Source organism: Hyperoodon ampullatus, assembly GCF_949752795.1.
Source record: "Hyperoodon ampullatus genome assembly, chromosome: 6".
NCBI classification, from domain to species: Eukaryota; Metazoa; Chordata; class Mammalia; order Artiodactyla; family Ziphiidae; genus Hyperoodon; species Hyperoodon ampullatus.
In genome coordinates, this window is record NC_136919.1 from 84,148,861 (window position 1) to 84,171,894 (window position 23,034).

Sequence of the window (23,034 nt, forward strand, 5' to 3'; positions counted from 1 at the left end):
ATTCACATTTTTTAAATTAGCATAGTACTGTACAGTCTCTCAGATTTGTCAGGAGCACAGACCTAGGTGTCAAGAGACCTGAAATTTTTGCTTGGCTCTGTCACAACGTTCTATGAGACAAGTTAACCTTTCTGAGCTGCTCTGAATCTTGAAATTTGGTGGATTTCATCCAGAAATCAATTTGGAAAGATTTACCAAGAAACTTGAGACTCTTTGTATCTTTTGCTCCAGTAATTACATATTTGAGAAGCTATTTTAAGGACCTAATCCTAAACAGGACAAAATGTTTTAGGTACAAAGATATTTGTTATAGTGTAATTAACAACAGCAAAAAAAGAGGGCCAATCAAAATGTTTAACCACAGTCCATCTTCTTTATAAAAATGCGTGCTATTATTTAAGATGTTGATTCAGGATGCTATGCAATAACATAGGGAAATATTTAATAAATTATGTTAAGTAAAATGAAAATCAGGGTACCAAAATGTATGAATATCCTACTCTAATCCTACACACAGGAAAAACTAAGAAAACTACTTTGCCATAATATTGCCAATAGTCATGCTTCAATGAAAGTGGTTAATTTTTAGGCTTTTTTTCTATTGTTTACAGTTCATTTTCAGTTTTCCTCTATTTCCTAAATTTGCTTTAATGTTTCTTATTTTATAAATAAATGAAGCCTAAAACATAATACTAGGAGGTTAAAATAGTCTAAAGTCACCTGTTTCAACGTTAAAGATCTATCCTTCTATAATAGTTTCAAATGTAAAGATCTGTGATTAAAATAACTAACAGTTTCAAAGCAAGAAATCACTAACGAAAGACTATTGCTATAGAACGCTGTGTTTAAACATGTGGAATCCCAATGCCTGTTTCCACAGCACTCCCAGAAGTGACGGGCCAGGGTGTGTCCAGTGTAACACAGCAATCAGGGTGGCTGTATATAAATCTTGCTGAGAGCAAAAGTCTGAGAAAGAGGCCAGTAGTAAGAAGCATGACTCAGTGTTTATGAGATTCATCAGAACAGTCTATGTAAATGCCAGCCTATGAAACCCTGTGTGTGTGAATTGATTTTTACAGCAATGTCATACTTGGTCAGAAGGCTATTTTAGCATGAAATAATTCTATAGGTGTGAGAAATACATTTTCCCCCCTCATAGGGCTCAGAGTGACATAACACTTTGGAGAGCTAATGAATTTTTCAAAATGTTTTAAAAGCCAGTTCTGGAATGGTATTTTGATCTGCATCCACCACAGTGAGTTTATGTCTGGATTTTTTTGGAGACTGGCTTCAGGCCACGGTCCAGGGGGAATCAGCCAACTGGCAAGCTCATGACCAGTTCCACACCAATGAGGTTGCTTTGCTTTGTACATGGCTTTATGTCAGGGTCTTACAAAGCAAATTCACAAATAAAGAATAGAAGAAATATTCAGCTACAGAGTAAAATCCTCCCTCTTGTTTATCTTTCTCTATGACCTATATACATGTCCTAAGACCATGTTTTCAATTTGCCTACAATCTAAAAAGAAAAAAAAAAACCCGTTCTCCCAATGATTTTGATAAACACACAAAACTGAACTGAAATTGAGGTTTGTATTAATCCACACGGATTGGTCAAAACGCTGCTCACCTTTCTTTGAAAGAATCCAGGCCTCCAAAAGTCAGTGGCTTTGGGAGTCTGTTTATATGGTAGCTGCCAAAGGGTGAGAGAATTCTACGTGGTGTTTCAGCCAGGAGATGCTGCATACAAACCAAATCAGGCTGCTAAGGGCAGGGGGAAGATGAAAGTGTTAACAAAGCAGACGATGGAGGCCAGAGAGTGACTTGCCCCCCGCCTCCCTGCAAAGGGACTCAGGGACACTGCCTTCCCAGGGAAGCAGCCAGGCACGTGTCCTCGCAGACATACCAGTGGCAGGGGAGCAGCTAATCTATCCATCTGTCAGGACACTTCTGTCCACCCAGGGCCAGGTGCTAGTCTGGCCAGCAACACAGGCCACTTGCTAGAGAAAACGTGTATGAAGAGCACAAAGATTAGCAAAACGCTCCTACGTCAGGATGAGCTTCTGCTCCAGCCCTGACTTCTCTCCCATTCTGGAGAGCAAGAGGGAAGCATGCACAACTCTCTCTTGCACCCTTCAATTGATTAATAGATAATTTTTCACAGCAAAAAAAAAAAAGGACATAACTGAATTGTTGGGCCTCTTTAAAAATAAGCCACTTATCCTTTTTTATTCTTCTTTTTAATTTTTATTGAAGTATAGTTGATTTACGATGTTGTGTAGCTTCAGGTGTACAGCAGTGATTCAGTTATACATACATATATATATATTTTTTTTCAGATTCTTTTCCCTTATAGTTCCCTGTACTATACAGTAAAACAAAGCCATTAAAGTCCTATTTTTTTCAACTGAGAGAAAGAAATGGTTCCCACGAGTGGGAAATCTTCCATTACAACCTTTCAGATAACTGAAAGTCCAGCAGCAGGCTGCCCCTCCCTCTCCGGCTGTTCTTAGGGATGTTATTTTACAGGCCGTGGTCATTGCTGCAACTTCTCTACCGAGTCCAGAACCAGATTAATCTGGTTCTCAACTCAGCGTGGGAGTGGAGAGCGGGGCTTCTCCCATCTTGTATGTGCCACGGGCCTATTTATGCCTTCCCACATCAGGCTCACATTTTTAGCACCATCACTCTCCATCCTGACTCATGATCACTTGCTATAAACCATGACATTTCACATATCTGGCTTCGCTTAAGAATGAGGTCACCTATGCAAGGGACTTTTCCAGACAACTGAAGCTTACCCTCTGTGTGACAATTTCTGTTCAATTTTTTCTATGTTAATTATCTGAGCTGGATTTTTTTTTTTTCTGAAATTGCTCACATACCCCACCTTCTCTTAAACAGACACCGAGCTTAAATAGTTTTTCTTCCTTGATTATTCAGGGTCATTACTGTGAACTTTCTGTCACTGATGTTATGGCCTCCAGAGGCTGTGCAGGTATTTAGGACCATTTGCCCTACATCAGATGGAATGACACTTGCTGAGAATCTGGTTCCATTTCTTTTTTTTTTTCTTTTTTTATAAATTTATTTATTTATTTTTGGCTGTGTTGGGTCTTCGTTGCTGTGCGCGGGCTTTCTCTAGTTGCGCCGAGCGGGGGGGCTACTGTTTGTTGCGATGTGCAGGCTTCTCATTGTCGTGGCTTCTCTTGTTGCGGAGCATGGGCTCTAGGCGTGGGCTTCAGTAGTTGTGGCACGTGGGCTCAGTAGTTCTGGCTCGCGGGCTCTAGAGCACAGGCTCAGTAGTTGTGGCGCATGGGCTTAGTTGCTCCGCGGCATGTGGGATCTTCCCGGGCCAGGGCTCGAACCCATGTCCCTTGCATTGGCAGACAGCTCTTAACTGGGTCCATTTCTTAAAGGTTTGTTTGATTTTGGTTTTGTTTGTGCAGTTCCCCTATTGTAAGTTATAAGCAATTACAGCCTCTGGCAACCATTTCTCCCACCACCCTGCTCTGAGAAACCAAGCTCATGGGTATTCTGTCAAAGCGCAAGTTAAGTAATGAGGATGACGATGAGCACTAACATTTGTGAGTCTTTACTACTTTCCCAGCATTCTTCGAATGACTTACAGGTATCATCATACCAATGGGCTCAGAAAGAGAGTCTGGGGGACCTCCCTGTGAGAAAAGAACCAATTATAAAGATATGTTTTTAATACTCAATTGCAGGGGTCTGAAGGAAAGCTGCCTTTGTGTAACTTTCAGTTTTCTGGAAACCTTGGGTTGGCTGATGTGGCCAAATAAAGTGAACTCCAGACACATGAGCTCTTGCTCTTGCAAATCATTCCATTCTGAGCTTTTGGAAGGATTTCCTTCTATGTCTCACCACTTTTCAAACTTGCCTCCCCCCTGAATCCTGTTATTCTTCACTTATCTCCTATTTCCCTTCCAACTCCACCTCCACCTTCCTTCTTTCCTTTCTCCCTCTGTTCCTTCACCCCTATATGTGTCTCCGAGTATAACCAGCAGTTTTCTGAGGCACTGCTAAGCTGGCAGACTCGAGAGCAAAAGCAAAGCTCTGTACAGCTGCGAACTTGAGTCCTAATCCCAGCTCTTCTGGCCAGCTGTGTCATCCGGGCTGAGCTCACCCAACCTACACTCACTCACTCACTCAATCAAACAATTCTTCTGTCTCCAGCAAGAGAGTGATAACAATGAAGGAAAAAGATACAAATAAACTTACTTACAAAACAGAAATAGATCCACGGACATAGGAAACAAACTTATGGTTACCAAAGGGAAAAGGAGGGGAGAGATAAATTAGGAGTTTGGGATTAATATATCCACACTACTATATATAAAATAGATAATCAATAAGGGCCTACTGTATAGCACAGGAAACTATACTTAGTATTTTGTAATAACCTATAAGAGAAGAGAATCTGAAGAAGACTATATATAACTGAATCACTGTGCTGTACACCTGAAACTAATGCAACATTGTAAATCAACTATACTTCAATAAAAAAAAGATAATGTATATGAATGTGTTTGGTCACCACATGGAAATTTTTGTTAATAGTGTGTTAAAAAGAACACTTTATAGACTATATTCAGAATTTGGGATTTGAACTGGAGCTCACATTTAATTGTACACTATTCATAAAGAAAATGGTAATGATAAAATTACAGAGAAAAGGTTTCAGCTAAAAAATGCATTTTGAGAATTTCACTGTATTAATTACTACTTATCTATACATAATACTACTAAATCTAAATAAGTTTCTGAATCGAAATAATGTTTGCACATGTTTTCACGCATCAGTTTTTAATATAAGAAATCTAAACAAGAGCAGAAGAAAGCTTACTGTAGGTCATTAAAAACTCTGTCATTTGTTAGAAACAAAAACAAAAACAAAGAAAAAACAATGAAGGAAGCTGGAAAACAAAAAGCTGTACTTACAACCTTGATGGCAAATAAGGAACAACTTCTAACTGTTTTTTAAAAAGCCATTCTCATTATTAAAAATTCACTAAATACCCACAATATTTCAGTCACTCTAAAACTAGTCACAGACCCTATCTTCCAAATAGTTTATCAGTGTTTTATTTTTCTTTCACCTAGGTAGACAGTGAAACAGTCTCCCAGTTTGTTCAACCAAATCATAGACAGCCCAGCACCATATTTTTCTCACAGCAGGTTCTCAGTAATCGTGATTGATTACTCAGTTATCCAAGGGTTTTTTAACATAAAAAACAAAGAAATGAACCGCTCTTGGGTCAAAGTGAACTCACTACCCAGCCCTCCCATAAACCTGCCGAGTTGCTCACGTTTTATTTAAAGAGAGTTAAATGTTCCAGGATATCTGGTGGGAAGACACGAATGTGGCAGAGGGTCCTGGAATGGGAGTCAGGGGATCTGGGAGCAAAGTCTGGCTCTGTTCTTTACTGGCTGTGAAACCTTGGTCAAACTTCTTGCCCCACTGAACCTCAGTTTCCTCAACTGCAGTGGGAAATAATAGCTACCTCACAAGACTATTTTGGGTATTAAGTGGAAAAATCTATTTCTTAGAGCTAAGACAGATAATCAACAAATTCGAACTAAAGGGAGCTAAAAATCATCCCTGTTTCTATAAAATGTAAATAGGGCTTCCTGGCTCTCTTGTCCACCGTGGTCCTATTCATGTTTTTATTACTGTGGGTGGAGGACACATTCTTATCTTAGTACATACACACCTGCAACAGCCCTAATATACTATTGTTCTCATTTGACAGATGAGGCCAGTCTGGAAGGCCTTCACCTTTCCTCTCAAGGACTGAAAATCTTCTCTGCCAATCTCTCTCATGACATTAATACTGGCCCAGAAGCAGCCAAACAAGCTGGGCAAGCTTGGTGTAGTGGCTGGGATTGGGGGAGTCTAATTTTTCCCCTTTGGACCACACAGCAGAGGATCTAAGGCTCTAATAGTTCCACTCTGTCTGCTGATCTGCCCACTGTGGTTTTGCAGAGCGCCCCATTCCCTTCCCTGCCTCTCTCCCATCCATTCATGCTTTAATTCCACCACTATTTACAGATTCCAAGCAATCATGCATAAAAACTAGCCTCATTATTTTACAGGAACATTCTGTATGAAGTGTGTACCATATACAAAAGGGCTGTATGGCACTCCTTGACCTTACTGTTTCTCACCTCCTTCTAGTAAACCAACCAGAATTCCCTTACACTGTCGCCATCCCCTCTTCAGATTCAGATCTCTAGGAGTCTGCACCTGTTCATCCACTTATTCGTTTTACTAAGCCACTACAATGTCTCATGCTTTGTGCAAGCTTCTTGCCTTATGGCTTCATTCATTCTAAAAACACTGTGTTCTTTCTGTGCTGAGCGCAGTCATGGCGCATGGTCCCAAGAAGCCCCTGAAACATGTAGCAGCTCCAAAGCATTGAATGCTGAGTAAACTGACCAGTATGTCTGCTCTGCATCCATCAGGTGATCCCCACAAGCTGAAAGAGTGTCTCCCCCTCATCTTTTTCTAAGGAACAGACTTAAGTGTTCCCTGACAGGAAATGTAAAGATCTGCATGCAGCAGTTCCTTAAGATTGATGGCAAGGTAACCAGTTGATAGAAGGGTTACTTCATCTACTGGCTTCAAGGAGGTCAGCAGCATTGGCAAGACTGGGGAGAATTGCTATCTGATCTGTGATACAAGGGTTACTTCGTTGTATCATCGTATGATACCGGAGGAGCCAAGTACAACTTGTACAAAGTAAGAAAGGTCTTTGTGGGCACGAAAGGAAGCCCTCATCTACTGATCCATGATGCTCGCACCATCCATCATCCTATCCCCTTCAAAGTGAACGACACCATTTAGACTGATCTGGAATCTGGCCAGATGACTGGTTTCAACAAGTTTGACACTGGTAACCTGTATATGGTGATCAGAGGCACTACCTTGGGAAGAATTGGTGTGATCGCCAGCAGAAAGGGACAACCAGGTTCTCTTGATGTGGTTCATGTGGAAGATGCCAACGGCAACATCTCTGCCTCCCCACTCTCCAACATTTTTGTTATTGCAAAGGCAACAAACCATGGATTTCTTTTCTCTGAGAAAAAGATATCTGCCTTACCATTGCTAAAGAGAGAGACAAGAGACTGGCAGCCAAACAGGGCAGTCAGTGAAATGACCGCTAGGTGACATGATTGGAAGGGTCTTTGTACTTAATTAAAGATAATGTGTCATGATTAATGGCAAAAAATACCTCACAAACAAACAAGCAAACAAACAAAAACTGCTTACTGAGCTTCAGGCACTGCACCAGGTTCTGGAGATACAGTGGTGAGCAAACCCATACAGAGACCCTGGTCCTTACTCTCATTCATCAAACAAACATGCCCAATAGAGATATAATAACAAGCTGAGGTCAATGACCTAAAAACATCACTCCAAAACCTGACTTAGACTCATGAATTGGGGAGGCTGGGTGGGAGGGGTCATTCAGCAAAAGGCTTCCCTTCTCCTTAACCTGACCAGAAGAGGTAGGAGTTAGTCAAGCTTAGGGAGGTAGGAGGAGAGTCCAGCAGAAGCTGGATAGCAGATGGGTCAGATCCCAGAGTCAGGTTAAGAGTGTTGCGGGTTCTCCAAAGAGCAATGGAAAGTGATAATAAGGATTTAAGGGAATGATGGGACAGATGTGAAAGATGCTTTCACAATGATCTCCCTGGTAGCAGTGGGAGAGTGGTTTGCAGGAGACCAACTTGTTAGCTGGCCATTGCAGTCATCTGGATGACTTAGTGATGTCTGGGATATGGTGGGTGGGGAAGGGATGGAGGAAAAGAAAGTTCCCAGTTGGAGAAACTGGATGAATAATAATGCCGTTCACTGAGATAAGGAACTGCAGGAAAGGACCAGCTTGGGGGCAAATGGAGAGAAGCAGCATTGTTCCAGGTTCTGTGCTGAGGGCTGTAGGTACATTATTTTGGCTTTATGACAAACCTGCAAAGTAGGTATCATTATCTCATTTTTCAGATAAAAACCCAAGGCTGTATTATCAGCTTAGTTTTTCTAACCCAACCTTTGTGGCTCTGATTTTCCAGGGCAATCTAGTGCCCAATTAGCCTCCCAAGAGCTCTTAAGAAGAAAGATTACCTTTCCCTGGAAACCAAAGCCCAAAGTCACAGAGTTCAGATAGGAATGGATTTGGAACGCTGCCAGAGATTTTGAGTAGGCTACTCTGGGACCCATGGCAGGCAGCCACGTATGATTGTGCAGGTTGCATACTGCACAAACCCAGAGGGTGCCAGTCATATCAAAGTCCATGTGAATGCTGCCTCCTGAATATATCAGCCTTGTCCCTCCCCAGTTTCTTTTCAAAGAAGACTCCAAACTCCATGACTCTCCAATAAACCTCAGGGTTCAAAAAGAATCAATGACCAAGGCAACACCGTGCACCTTACCTCTCTGGTCCCAGGTGTTCTTTCCTCTTTTGCAGCCTTCAATCAGACCCAGGTATTCATCCCTCACCCTTGTCTGCTTACCTAGTACCCCAGGGAGGAGTAGATGTAAAGGTAGAGTGAGACGTCCATCACCAAGCCACTATTGCTTACAAGAGCTCCCCAGACTGATACACCAAACCTAAAACATCGTTAATATCTGCCCAAATAAATGCTACATAGAAATAAACAAGTTATACCAAAGCTGTCACCTTTTTACGTAGTTAACATAAAATACTCCTCAAATTTCTGATTAAAGGGCGTCCTTGCTCACCTGATCGCATATTCCCAGACCCGAGGTGGTGTCTGAACAGCAGTGACCAATTGTTTATCTTTTTTTTTGAACTCAGATCACGTGAGACTTTAATCGTTGAACAAACAGACAATTAATAGCAGTTATACCATTGAAATATCCTGATCCAGCATCAACGTCATAAACCATATTGCCGATATGAACTCTAGAATACAATTACACTGTTATCCCTAGTAAAACTTGTTCCGTTGATCAGTGTTTTAGAAGAACAGGTGATAAAGCATTTTACCTAGCTGGTCTAAATTTTGGGGAGGGTTGGGGGGGACGCAGGAGGGAGGAGATATGGGAACGTATGTGTAGCTGATTCACTTTGTTGTGGGGCAGAAACTGACACACCATTGTAGAGCAGTTGTACTCCAGTAAAGATGTAAAAAAAAAAAAAAAAAATTCTTACCAAACAAACAAACAAAAAAGAATTCACCTGCCAATGCAGGGGACACGGGTTCAATCTCCGGTCCGGGAAGATCCCACTTGCCACGGAGCAACTAAGCTAGGGGGCCACAACTACTGAGACTGTGTGCCACAACTACTGAAGCCGGTGTGCCTTGAGTCCGTGCACCATTTATTTTTTGGCCAATTGTTTATCTTTGAGGAAGATCAGTCCCCTCTGAGATTTACACTGAAAAAGCCTGGTTCTTCTCCGCAGGCCTGGGGGCTGGGACAAACCACAGCTCTCGGTCTGACGGCTCAGGCAGTGAGAAATGGAGCTGACTCTAAGACTAAAGCAATCAAGGGCCCTTTTCTCATCAGCCTGTAAGACGGTGGAACCACATTCACAGAAGTACTTTGGATTCCTGAGTTTCTTGCTTGGGAATGCTCTGGCAAGAGGCACAGTCTCAAGTGCACCAGCCCTCGGTTATGATGGGGAGGGAGCTGATCCTGTGGTCTGTGATCAGAACGAGCTCAGCTTTCCAAATGAAACTCCTCCGCCAGCATCTCCATCATTACCAGTCCCTACCACCGTGGCCCTTTAAAAGGTACGAAACATTCATCTTAAAGACGCTTTTTATTGATACACATGACCCTGTTCCTATAAAGGAAATCGGGAAGGATATATTTCTCAATTTCCAATCAAATGATTCCTCTGCAGACATGCTGCAGTGTTTTTCTTCCTTTTTTTGAAAACCCATCTCCTCTATCAACTCTAATGTGGTTGTTCATTTAGAGTTTTGAATGTGCTTCCTTGTCCCTATGCTACATACCACAGAGTATAAGCTGACATTTAGGGTCACCTAGAATTTTTCTTCTACGGAAATCCACATATGGACCAACTCCCACTGCAGAAATGAGCCCTTCGTCTGCAGCTGTCACTGCTCAAGTGGCAGATGCATTCCCCAGACTCTAGCAGTGACGGTGACCCTCTCTCCACAGCATTCCTGGGATATTGATGTGCCCTGTATCCTTCTGCTGGCAGCTGACACTCCCACTACACAAATGCCCAATGCTGGCTCATGACTCACCTCTGAGGGCATGTGGGCTGCAGTGACGCCCCACCCCTGAGCAGCTGCTTGTATTGCATCAGCTGGTGGGATCTGGCAATGGGAGAGGCTTGGCAGGCAGTCTACCCGGTATGGGGACCCTGGCTTCCTGCCAGCCAGAGTTCCAGGGGTCTGATTCCTTATTTACTTTTTTTTTTTCTCCAAAGTTCATGGGAACTTGGACCATTTACTGACATCATGAGGCTGTCTCAGCCTGAATACTTTTTTGAGCTGACCACTATGAAATTGGAGGACATTTCCCAAATCACAGTCTAGGGCTGGGAGCCCTCATTCCTTACCCGTCTTCAATTTCTCTTACCACAGAAAGAGTATAACTAAGAATGACTAAGACATCACTATGGAAATGGCGTAACTAAAAATGGAAAGCATGGCTAAAATTTAAGGATGGACCTGGAACTATAGGATTTGATCTCTGTCCCTATTCCGGCTAGAAATGGGCAGGTGGAAAAGGAAGCTGGGTGGGCACTGGCAGGAGAGAAAGAAAACGTGTTTCCACTCATTTCTAGTTCTAGCAGTGAGTATACAGATCAGAAACATAGCTGGGTTCTCGAATGGGGAAGGGAACCCAGGTAAAAAGCATCATCCTTTGATTACCATCTCTACAGCCTCGGTGGGGGGTGGGTCTTACTCTCCTGGTGCTTATTCTACTGTCTTGGTTGTTTTAACAATAATTGGATCAGTTCCCTATTTGTCAAGAAGGCACCATTTCTGGAGACTGTGCTTGGGAGGAGTGACTATTTCCCTTGCTGTCCTCCACCTCCAGGTAAGGTGTTTTACAGAGAAGCTCCAGGCACCCAAGCCTGTTCTAACCACGCAGAAGGCAGGCCCCCTTGAGAAGCATTTGAGATCCAGGAGGTGGTGATCCAAGGCCACACCTGAGGTTTTCACTTTTGCCATTTTTGATAAATGCCACATACTCTCAGGAATGAAGGGTGGGTATCAGAAGGGGAGATTTAAGGAAAAGCCAGATGAGATTAAGTAAGTGAATCTGCATCAGTTTAAGGACCAGCAGAACTGGGGTGAAAAAGAGAATTAAGAGACCACTCTCTCAATTTCAATAGAAATAAGCTCCAAACTACCTGATTAAAAATGAAAAACATCCCTTCTCCTTCAAAGATTTCTGCTCAACCCAAGGGCCTGGCTTAGAATAGCAGAGTTTCTCTCCTCACAATGACAGATGAATAATAAATGCTCCTAGTCGGAAGAAAGGGCATACAAACAATTTCTCCAAAGTTGTGATTACTGGAGATGCTATTATTGGCTAATAGCAGTTTCATTTTACAATTTAAAATTCCTTTGGTCTATTGAAAGTAGCTAACTCCATTGTTGACAAGGTTATGTTAATGTAACGGAGCAGGGCCCTATGAGGCCTTCCTGGAACAGACTCCTCCCCCACCTTGTCCTCCACCTTTCTCCTGTCTGTAAAAAAACTTTAGCCTCCTAGGCCTTCTCTGAGTTCCAAAGAGTAAATTTAATCAGAGAAGTGAGAAAATGCAGAAAAAAAGGAAAAGAGTCAAACAAGACAAAATAATCATAGTTTAGCCATCAAACAAAGTCAAGGACTTTTAGTTCCTCTTCAAGGGCTATAGATAATATTCTGAGCCATATCCTTTGAGCTCTTTGCAGATAATGAAACTGCCAGCAGGTGGAAGAAGTTAACTGTATGTGGCCCACAAGCACATAGACCCCAGACCAGTTGGAATCAGAAGGTTGATGATGCTGACTCCCGATTACGTCACCACCAACCAATCAGAAGAATGTTCATGAGTTGATCACGTACCCCACAACCCCTCTCCCTCACACTGTCTTTTAAAACCTTTCCCTAAAAGCCACTGGGGGGGGCTCCCCTGGTGGCGCAGCGGTTGAGAGTCCACCTGCCGATGCAGGGGACGCGGGTTCATGCTCCAGTCCGGGAGGATCCCGCATGCCGCAGAGCGGCTGGGCCCGTGAGCCATGGCCACTGAGCCTGCGCATCCGGAGCCTGTGCTCCGCAGCGGGAGAGGCCACAGCGGTGAGAGGCCCGTGTACCGCAAAAAAAAAAAAAAAAAAAAAAAAAAAAAAAAAGCCACTGGGGAGTTCAGGCCTTCTCAGCACTAACTACTTGGACTTCTTGCTTGGCACCTGCAATAAATGCTGCATTTTCCTTCACCGCAACCCAGTGTCGGTAGATTGGCTTTACTGCATGCAGGCAAGAGGACCCAAGTTTGGTTTGGTACCATTAAGACTTTGGAAGGGACATTGGCTATTCCAAACCATTAAAAGACATGTATCATATCTACAGAATATCAAAGCAAGAATTCAAGTAGGTAGACAAAAACCTGCCCATTAGACTTTTTTTAGGTATCATATAGATAAAGCTATGTCAACTTCTGATGGAAAACAGCTTAAACATAACACCTAAATTCTATCTAATTCTGGTCTAATAAAGCATAAGTGAAAACCAGCATGATAATTTTCTTCTCCCTAAAATGTTTTCCAAAGGATTAATCTAATTTTTTAAAATCCTACCATTTTATTATGGATAAACTTCTCACAAATGAATGCCATAATTATTGACTTAATATTTTTCTCCTAAAAAAATGGTATATATCCTCTAAAGTAAAAGGTTTACCTACTACTATAGTTGAATGTTGCATATTAAGTAAAATTTTTATTTACCTAGAAAATGTAATTTGTCAGGGGAAATGTGACACTAAAAGTGACCAAAACACCTTTATTGTGGCTGAGTATGAAAGGATAATTGTGATCTCTAACAAGAAACCTATTCTAAGAAAAAAATTAAAATTAGCAGTAATTGTTCTTCTGGCTAAAGCAGGAAGCTGGGAATAGTATTTCAACCACTTCTTTTTCCTGTCACTCTTTTAATAATGTAGAGTAATTGCTCATCTAATGAAGGAACTCGGTAAATAAACTTACTCATGACTTTCAACTGATTACTCTGAAATAGGGAATTACTCCATCCCAGCAGTTGCTCTTCAGAAATGAGACAAACCTCTTGCTCACATCAAACCCCACAATCTAAATGTTTATTATTAAAATAAATGTTATGGGAGTGGAACACAGGTGCAGTCTACAATTGCGTGATGGTAGATTGCTATTTATTTTCATCCACAAAAAAACGAATTACCAAAATTGAACTTTTCTGATTATTTCTCACTCAGTGTTAGGTAAAGAACAAAGAGCATACTTATACTATCAGAAATGCAAGTGATTTCTTCAATCAGTTTTCTCCTTCGTGTGCTCAAGTAAACCTGTGAGAGGGTCAGCAATAAACACAAAAACTATCACAAACCTCAATTCTGAAATCCCCACAAACTATCAACTCTCTGGGAGGCTTAAGGTAGAAAACAAAGTACTTATATTAGCATTAATCAACTTTAATGGTCTTCTTAAAGATACTTACAGTTAAATCTTTTTAAGAATCACACATCTGTCTTCACTCCCTTTGTAGTGTGAGGGTAAATGAGTGACAGTAATAACCCTGCAAATAGTCTGCCTTGTGATTAAGACGTCATCTTAATGCAGACTTTATATTTTGGCTTTTATGAAGGTTTAAAGGTTAAAGGCAACATAAATTATGCATCTCCTCCTAAGCCAGGCCTGTACAAGGTGCTTTCCCTGTTCATTAAAGATATTGCTTCCAAATGGGCAAAAGCTTTGTTTTAAGGGCCAAAAGAGAAACATTTCCCTTACGTTCATTACTGCAATGCTGGAGAACCAAAACAATTCAGAGTTAGGAAACTGCTAGAATCTGTTGTTCCAGAATGTATAGCAACTGTTGATATACACAGTGAAATTACCCTTCACTCTTTGAACAACAGTACAGTTAGAGCCAGCCAACATGCTGGTCTCTTCCCAGGAGAACAATGGTCTGGCAAGCCTCACACCACCAGCGACAGTTGGGGTTCTCCCGTTCTGCCTCTGCCCCAAGTTGCAATTCTAAACAGGGACCAGAGAGACTCGATTCGCCCTGGAATATCCCTAACTCCCGCACTGGAGCAAGCTCCGCGTGAGGGATGCTCGGGTAAACTGCGCATTCTCACACGTTACTCCTAGTCGGCATTATTTTATTACCTCCTCACTTACATTTTGCCACGCCCTCCAGCTAAAGTACGGTTTCTTCTCCTTTTACTTACACGTACCGCCTCTGCAGAAGTCTGGGCTCTTTTTCTCAAGGACCACACCCATTTATCCCCTAGCCTCCAGGAGCAAATTGTAGATTTGGCTGGATCTGCCTCTCTCCAACCTCAAGCCAAAGGGACCAAAGCTGGACACACAGCACCCAACTTCAGCCGGGTCACGACCACCCCCAGCCCGGCACTTTGGCTATGAGGGAGGATTATGGAGACAGACTGCCCGCTGTAAACCCCAGAGTTCCCGAGATTCTTTCCAGGGGACAGTCCGTACACCCTGACAACTAAGTGGCAAAGTTGTTTCTTCCTCCTCTGCTGCAATGTCCTTTCTTTTTTATCAACGCGCGCGCGCACGCGCGCGCGCACCAACACACACAGCCTTGCTCCCTCAACTTACCAGTTTAGACTTGGCGCGTTGCAAAAATTCTTCCATGTCGTTCCGAGTGGTTTGGACCAGAGGTACCCAGAGAGCGCGGAGGACTATCTCCTCCGGGGCGAGACGTGCCGGGTCCCCGGAAAGGGGCCGGCCCGGGCGCAGCGACCGGCTGCTCCCTCCTACCGCTCGGAGGCGGCTGAGGTTGTGGCTGCGCCCTCGTCTGTCGCCTCGCAGGGCTCCCGCCCCACCCCGCGCCCGGCTGCCGGCTCGGGGCGCCTGACTCTGCCCTAATAAGGAAAGTGGGTGTGACGCCCGAGAACCCCAAGGCGCGCCCGCACGCTGGCAGGCACGCGCCTGCGGGGCCGGAGCTCTGGGCCGAGTCTCGGGGGCGGGGGTGTTGGCGGATGGCGAGGGGCTCCTCCGCCAATCGCAGGGCCCCGCTGCGGCCTCCTGACGTGGCGCGCCGAAAGATGCTGCAACCATGGACAGCGCCCAGAAGCGCGAGCCAAGTGCAAGGGGCTGCTGCAGAGGGAGGCTCTGCCGCAGGCACCGCCGCTGTCAGCCAGGGGAAGTGGAAAGAGGGGGAGAGAGCCCCCACCCCCGAGAGCCTCCCTCCTAGGCCAGCGCCTCCCTGGCTGGCTGGCAGGTTACAGAGAGCTCCAGCGGTCACTTAATGAGCTGGCTTTGCTAGCCTGGCCAGGGGATGCACTCAGCTAGATTGAGAGGTGGAGGGGGTTACTGCTGAGCTAAAAGCAGTACGACCTTGATCTAGAATAATCAGAAGAGCAGGCTAGGAGGTTGTGGTAGGCTGCATCTTTCCTCCTTGCCCTCAAAACATACCTGCCCAGTAACAGACCTCTGCAGTTCACCCCAGCTGGGTTCCCTTATGTTGGCCCTAGAGCTATGGATACACACACCCTGCTGCAGTCCCCATCCGCTCTGACATGTATGCTCAGGAACGGCGAGGGCTATAGAACCTTCCTACAGCATAAGGGTCTGTGTTTTTACAGGATCCTCAGATCATTTCTGTGTACATTAATGTTTAAGAAGTACTGCAATAAATACTTAAACTTACAGCTATGAACCTTATTTTAAGCCACAGAATTTTGTTGTGTGTCCTCTCTAGGCTTACCAGGGCCCCAGATACATCCGGGCCTTGGCACATCTGCCTGTAATACCCTTCCTGCCCTCTCACCAGCCACACTGCCTGGCTAACTCATGCTTCAGCGATCGGCTTAGAGAAGTGATCTCAACCCCAACTGCACTTTAAAATCACATTTTAATCATGCAGGGATTTAAAAAAATACTGCTTCTCAGGCTCTATTCCAGACCAACTGAATCAGTAGCTCTAAGAGTGGGACCACAGCATCAGTCTGGTGTAAAAGTGCTCCAAGTGATTCCAACATGCAGCTCAGGTATGATCCTCTGGTTCTCAAATTTTAGCGTGTATATGAACCACCCAGAGATGTACTGAAGCACAGATTTTTTGTGCCTCACTCAGAGAATTTCAGGCTTAATAGGTCTGTTTAATGGGCCTGAGAATTTCCACTCTTAACTGTCTTCCAGGGTTTGCTGATGCTGCTTAGAAGTTATCTTCCTCCAGGAAGCCTTCCCTGACCTACTCCTCCCTTTCCACTCCCAGACTGAGTCGGTTGGCCCTTCCATGTTCTCTCATAGCAACCTATATTGTCTACTCTACTATAAATTGCTTATTTGTCTGTGTTTTCCACCAGGCTGTGTGCTCCACGAGAACAAGGACCTTGCCTATCTCATTCATTGATGTATCCCTAACGAGGCTCATGTCATACATAAATTGCAATAAACATATCTTAATGAATAAATGTACATATGAAAGGTTTCTCTCTCTCTCTCTCTCTCTCTCTCTCGCTCACTCTCCCTCTCTCTCATTCTGTGTGTGTGTGATTATCCAACTGTTTTTTATTCAGGAGGACCCAATAAAAAGAAATCAGTGCAGTCCACAGATCTGATTAAGGGGGAGTGAATGAAATGTTAAGCTCTGATTTACATTTAGGCTGGATGGAAGCTGCAGATTCTCTCTGCTTTCTTTGATGACTTAAGTAATTTAAAACCATCCAGGTAAAACAAGTATTTTGTCAGCCTTTAAATCTGTGAAGTTGATTACAATTCAAGTAACATTACCAAGAAAAATTCCCAAGAATTCTTTGCCTCTGACTCCATTGGGGAATTTAGTGACAATCACTAAATTCCTCTGAAATTTTATTTTAAACATTTGGGGTAGGTATTATACAGCCTTTTGTTTTCTTAAATTTTTCTTCTGATGGACTCAAACTCCAGCATCTATCTCCGTGAGTTTTGCTCCACCAACAACGTTTCTGCAAAAGTTTATCAAGATTTACCTCCTTCAGGAAACCTTCCTGAACTGACCACTTGTATTCGTTTCTCGAGGCTGCTATAACAAATTACCACAAACTCAAAGCAACACGAATTTATTGTCTTACAGTTCTGTAGGTCAGAAGTTCGACACAGGTCTCATCAGGCCAAATGCAAGAATTCAAGGTGTCAGTGGCACTGCATTCCTTTCTGGAGTCTCTAGGGGAATATCCTCTATTTTGTTTCCTTCAGCTTCTAGCAGCAGCTCACATTCATTGATTCATGGTTGCCTTCCTCTGTCCTCCAAGCCAACAATGTTGCATCTCTCTGGTGATCCTTTCATAGCCACATCCGCCTCTGACTCTCTTCTACCATTCTCTTCCACTTTTTAAGAACTCTTAAGATTATATCGGACCTACCTGGATAATCCAGGATAACCTCCCCATGTTAAGGTCAGTTGATTAGCAACCTTAATTCCCCTTTGCCATTAACATATTCACAGGTTCTGAGGATTAGGATGTAGACATCTTTGGGAAGCCATTATTCTACATACCATACAACCCATTCTCCCAATTATTTGGTGGTTATCAGCCTTTGATCCTCAGTTTCTTATCATTCCACAGCATCCAGAAATCTAGTGCCTTTAACTCTAAATTAGAAGTCATCAACCCTGGCTGCACAATGGAACCATCTGAGGGGCTTTGAAAAAATATTGATGCTCCAGCCCATCTCCAGAAATTCTGATCTGAGTGGTTTTGAGAGGGACCCAGGCATTAATATTTTTAAAAAGCTCATCAGGTAGTTCTCTGTATAGTCAAAGTTGGGAACTACTGCCAGTTAGATAAATTTGCATTCCCCCAGTCACCCAGGTACAAAATCTGGAGTCCACTTTGACTTACAACTTTCTCCTACCCCTTGTGGCCAAATAGTTCCCAAGTCCAGTGTCTTCGACCTTTGAAAAGGCCTCCTCCAACTTCCTTCCTTTCTATTCCAAGTGCCATCATTGTAACTCAAGTATCAGATCTGAGCCTAAAGCCCACTCCCCTTCTCCCTAGAGGCCTTCGCACTCGTCTGTAGAACAATCCCATTTCCTCTACTCTTTTCTTTTTACTCTCAGATTTCTTGACTTCTAGACTCCTCTCATTTGAGACCTGTATCTGAGTATTATTCATTTTGAAATTAATTATCTGAGTAGATTAGTAGAATGGTTGTTACGGACTGCATGCTTTTCACATATTGAAGCTTTAACCCCCAATGTGACGGTACTAAGAGGTGGGGCCTTTGGGAGGCAATTAGGTTCAGACGAGATCATGAGAATAGTGCCTCCTTGATGGGATTAGTGTCCTTAAAAGAAGAGAAAGAGACCAGAGTGCTCGCTCTCTCCCTCTCTCTCTCTCCACCATATGAGGATACAGCAAGAAGTGACCACCCACAAGCCTAGAAGAGGGCTCTCACCAGGAACCAAATGGAACAGCATCTTGATATTGGGGTTCCCAGCCTCCAGAACTGTAAAAGATAACCATCTGTTGTTTAAGCTGCCCAGTTTATGGTATTTTGTTATAGCAGCACAAGCAGACTAATACAGTGGTAGTGCTGGGAAAAGGAAGACTTTAAGGATCACCTAATCCCATCCCCTTATTTTACTGAGCAGGTAGCCAAGGCCCAGAGTAGTTCAATATCCTCTTGAGCTAACAGAGCTGCTTAGAAGCAGAGCCAGGACTGAAACTCAGCTCTCCATCGTTCATTCCTTCAGCATTTATGGATCATTACCTATGCTCAGGTAGACATTATGCCCAACCCAAGATGTATAGGCAAGATGCCTGCCCTCAAGGAGCTCATGGTCTAGTCACTATAATACAAAGAGATAAATGCAATGATTGAGAAACACATACAGTATTGTACTAGTTGGGATAGAATGTGGGCTAGTGACTACAGTCTGGATTCTCATCCTTGCTGTGGTAGATTAAACATGGCTGCAAATTCTTTGACACTCCTCCCAGTAAGAAGTTGGGTCTATGTTCCCTCTCCTTGACTCTTGGAGAGCTCCATGACTTTCTGAGCAATAAAATACAGCAGAAGTGTCACCAGGACAGTTTCTAGGACCAGGCTTTAAGAGATTGACAGCTTCCACTTCCTGTCTTATGGAATACACATTCTTGGAACCTAGCCACACAGCAGCCACGTGGAGAAGCCCACATGGAGAAGAACTGATGACCCTGGCTAACAGCCCAGTTGCCAGTCATGTGGTCAGCCATCTTGGAAACAGCTTCTCTAGCCCCAGTTAAGCTGACCAGCCAACACCACAAGGAACAGAGTTAAGCTCTCTCTGTTAAGCCCTGTCCAAATTCCTGACCCACAAAATTATGGGATATAATAAAACAATTGTTATTATAAGTCATCAAATTTCTGGGTAATGTGTTATGCAGCAATAGATAACCAGAACACCTGGCCATTTACAGCATACGTAACTTTGGGCAAGTTATCCTTTCTAAGTTTCAGTGTCTTCATCTACAAAATAGATATAAAATAGGATTGTTGTGAAAGTTAAATGCAATAATACACACAAGGACTTCCCTGGTGGTGCAGTGGTTGAGAGTCTGCCTGCCGATGCAGGGGGACACGGGTTTGTGCCCCGGTCCGGGAAGATCCCACATGCCGCGGAGCGGCTGGGCCCGTGAGCCATGGTCGCTGAGCCTGCGCATCCGGAGCCTGTGCTCCGCAACGGGAGAGGCCACAACAGTGAGAGGCCCGCGTACCGCAAAAAAAAATAATAATAGGGCTTCCCTGGTGGCGCAGTGGTTGAGAGTCCACCTGCCGAGCAGGGGACACGGGTTCGTGCCCCATTCCGGGAAGATCCCACATGCCGCGGAGCGGCTGGGCCAGTGAGCCATGGCCGCTGAGCCTGTGCGTCCGGAGCCTGTGCTCCGCAACAGGAGAGGCCCGCATACCGGGGAAAAATAATAATAATAATAATAATACACACAAAGTGCCCAATTCTTGGCCTGTAGCTTCCATTGGTCTTTACAAAAGGTCTATCAAAATATACTACCAAATGTAAAATAGCTAGCTAGTGGGAAGCAGCTGCATAGCACAGGGAGATCAGCTCAGTGCTTTGTGACCACCTAGAGGGGCGAGATAGGGAGAGTGGGAGTGAGATGCAAGAGGGAGGAGATATGGGGATATATGTATATGTATAGCTGATTCACTTTGTTATAAAGCAGAAACTAACATACCATTGTAAAGCAATTATACTCCTATAAAGATGTTTAAAAAAAAAAAAAAAGAAGAAGCTTAATGCACTAGCTTGAAGTGGAGACAAGGGTCTCTATGAAGAGAACCCAACAAGAGGGATCAATTGTGGATGGATCAGCAGTCACTAAAAATGTGAAATTAATATATTATATTATATAAATATAATGTATTTTATATTTTACTATGTATATTTATTGTATATTATATAAATATAATAGAGTATATTATAATGTGTATCTATCCTACATCAAGAAACACCTTCTAAAGGTTACATTCCTTTGGAAACCTGAGCTTCGTACAGTGAGATGTCTATTTCAGAGAAAGGCACTGCAGATGCTCCAGGTATCATGATATTTCTCTGCAAAAAGGCATCTGCCTGCACTATTCACTGATGAAATGTGAGGTCCTTACAGCAAAGTTTACGTGTTTTAATACTCCCGAGTCACCACTCCCTGCCCTGCAGAGAACTGGGTCTTCCCTTGACAGGCTCTCACTGCAGCCCTGCATCCACCTCAAGGGGCTCTGGTCGCAGTCAGTGCCACAGTGAGGGCATCTGAAGTCTTCCTTGTCAGAGCCAGCTCCGAGTGCCGGCTGTGTGCTTTTGGCCAAGTTCACTGACCCCTCTGATCATCAATCTCCTCATCTGTGAAATAGGGAAAATAACACCTGCCCTAGTTACTTTACAGGATTGACAGGAAAAAGTCAGATAGTAACATCTGTACACATATTGGAAAATGTTAACAATGGAAAGGAGAATAACGAGGCAATCTTTTTGTTTGGTTAAAAGCAAAAATTACCTGACAAACGTCACCCTTTTAAAAATGGGATGTGACTGAAATGGCAATTGCTGACTCACCATTTGGGCACATTTCCAGGATAGCTTCCCTACCGACCAACCATACTTCCAACAGGTGTGTTCTCTGTGCAGATGTATTATGTTGGCTGCTTTGAAATTATTTCATGTGACAAAAGATGTTCAAGAAACTGTGCCTCCCATTTTGACAACATTTAAAAGCTTTTCGAGCCTGTTTCAAGGAGAGAGACTGAAGAAGGATTGATGTGTGTTAACTGGTTAATTAATATGTGTTAACTAGCACCTCTCATTTAGCTTTTAAGCTACTGTAAAATGCCTGTTTTTCACTCTCTAAGTGGTCAAATGCTACCCATTTGGTCAAATAATATCAAAGGAATTGACTTTTTTTCTTATGTATTTTGGCAAGGATTTCCAAATTTTTAAGGTAGGCTTCGCAAGACTTTTTTAAAAAAAGAAGTCCATATATCCTTAGTCCTCTCTGAGCTTCTGTTAAGGAAGAAGAGGGGTTACTGGAATTCTCAGAGGCATAGTAGCAAGTGGCAGCATCCAGATCTCTTGGGAGAACGTCCTGAGAGTGAAATGTCCGGGCTTTGAATAGGGCACATACCGCCTGCGTCATTTCTGGGAACCGCAGACATCTTGTAGAACAATGAATTTAATTTAAAAGGACAGCAGAGGAGAGGGAAAGTACTCTGGCTCTATGAGTCATCAGGATAATGAGGCAGTGGCCGAGCTTTTGGATCTGTAGCCTGCTGAAAGATGAGGGGTGATGGTCTTCAAGTCACTGTTTCTTCTCAAACCACACTATTCAGGGCAGGTGGTTCAAGCTTTACACACTCTCCTCCTGCAGGAAGATATCTCAGTTCGCTTCAAAACAATACTTTATGTTTCAGAGTTACAATATAATTTTAACTTGGGCATGATGGATCATGCATTTCCACTGGGAAGGTATTTGGCAAGGGGAGTGAATATTAATCATTTCCAAGTCTTGAGCATCTACCCACACGATCGCTCATCCTTGCAACAACCTACAAGGTCCAGAACAACAGAGACTACAGCTGACTCCATTTTAGAGATAGCAAAACTGAGGCCCACATTGTTTATCGACACATCCAAAGAAATCCAGGCACTGAATTAAAATTTCCAAACCTTACTGTATAACATGGGAAATATAAAAAATAAAAGATTTTTAAAATTCCAAACCCTTTTCATCAAAAAGGCCAATGTTTACGAGCATGAAACATCACTTTAATCTTATACTAATAGCATTTACTCTTCATTAACAAATGTATCCCAATGTTCATTGCAGCACAGTTTACAATAGCCAGGACATGGAAGCAACCTAAATGTCCATCGACAGAGGAACAGATAAAGAAGATGTGGCACATACATACAATGGAATACTACTTAGCTATTAAAAAGAATGAAATAATGCCATTTGCAGCAACATGGTTGTACCTGGAGATTATCATACTGAGTGAAGTAAGTCAGACAGAGAAAGACAAAAGACAAATATGATATGATATCACTTATATGAGGAATCTAAAACAAAATGATACAAATGAACTTATTTACAAAACAGAAACAGACTCACAGACTTAGAGAATGAACTTACGGTTACGGGGTTGGGGGGAAGGGTGGTGGGAGGGATAGATTGCGAGTTTAGGATTGACATACACACACTGCTATATTTAAAATAGATAACTAACGAGGACCTACTGTATAGCACAGGGAACGCTGCTCAATATTATGTAATAACCCTGGTGGCGCAGTGGTTAAGAATCCGCCTGCCAATGCAGGGGACACGG

The 23,034-nt window shown here is 43.2% G+C and overlaps 1 protein-coding gene and 1 pseudogene across 2 annotated transcripts in view; one reads left to right on the forward strand and one right to left on the reverse strand.

The window, feature by feature from the left end:
• Window positions 1-14,865, reverse strand: part of PRUNE2 (prune homolog 2 with BCH domain) — a gene marked incomplete at both ends in the record, with an annotated part of 266,187 nt that extends 251,322 nt beyond the window's left edge. Inside the window, 1 exon segment of the mRNA XM_079706041.1 lies at window positions 14,830-14,865. Within this exon segment, the coding sequence (XP_079562167.1) occupies window positions 14,830-14,865 (36 nt within the window).
• On the forward strand, window positions 6,444-7,104 carry LOC307054257 (small ribosomal subunit protein eS4-like; annotated as a pseudogene). Its single transcript has one exon. The product of its transcript is annotated as a small ribosomal subunit protein eS4-like (transcript).
• Window positions 14,866-23,034: the final 8,169 nt, after the last annotated feature.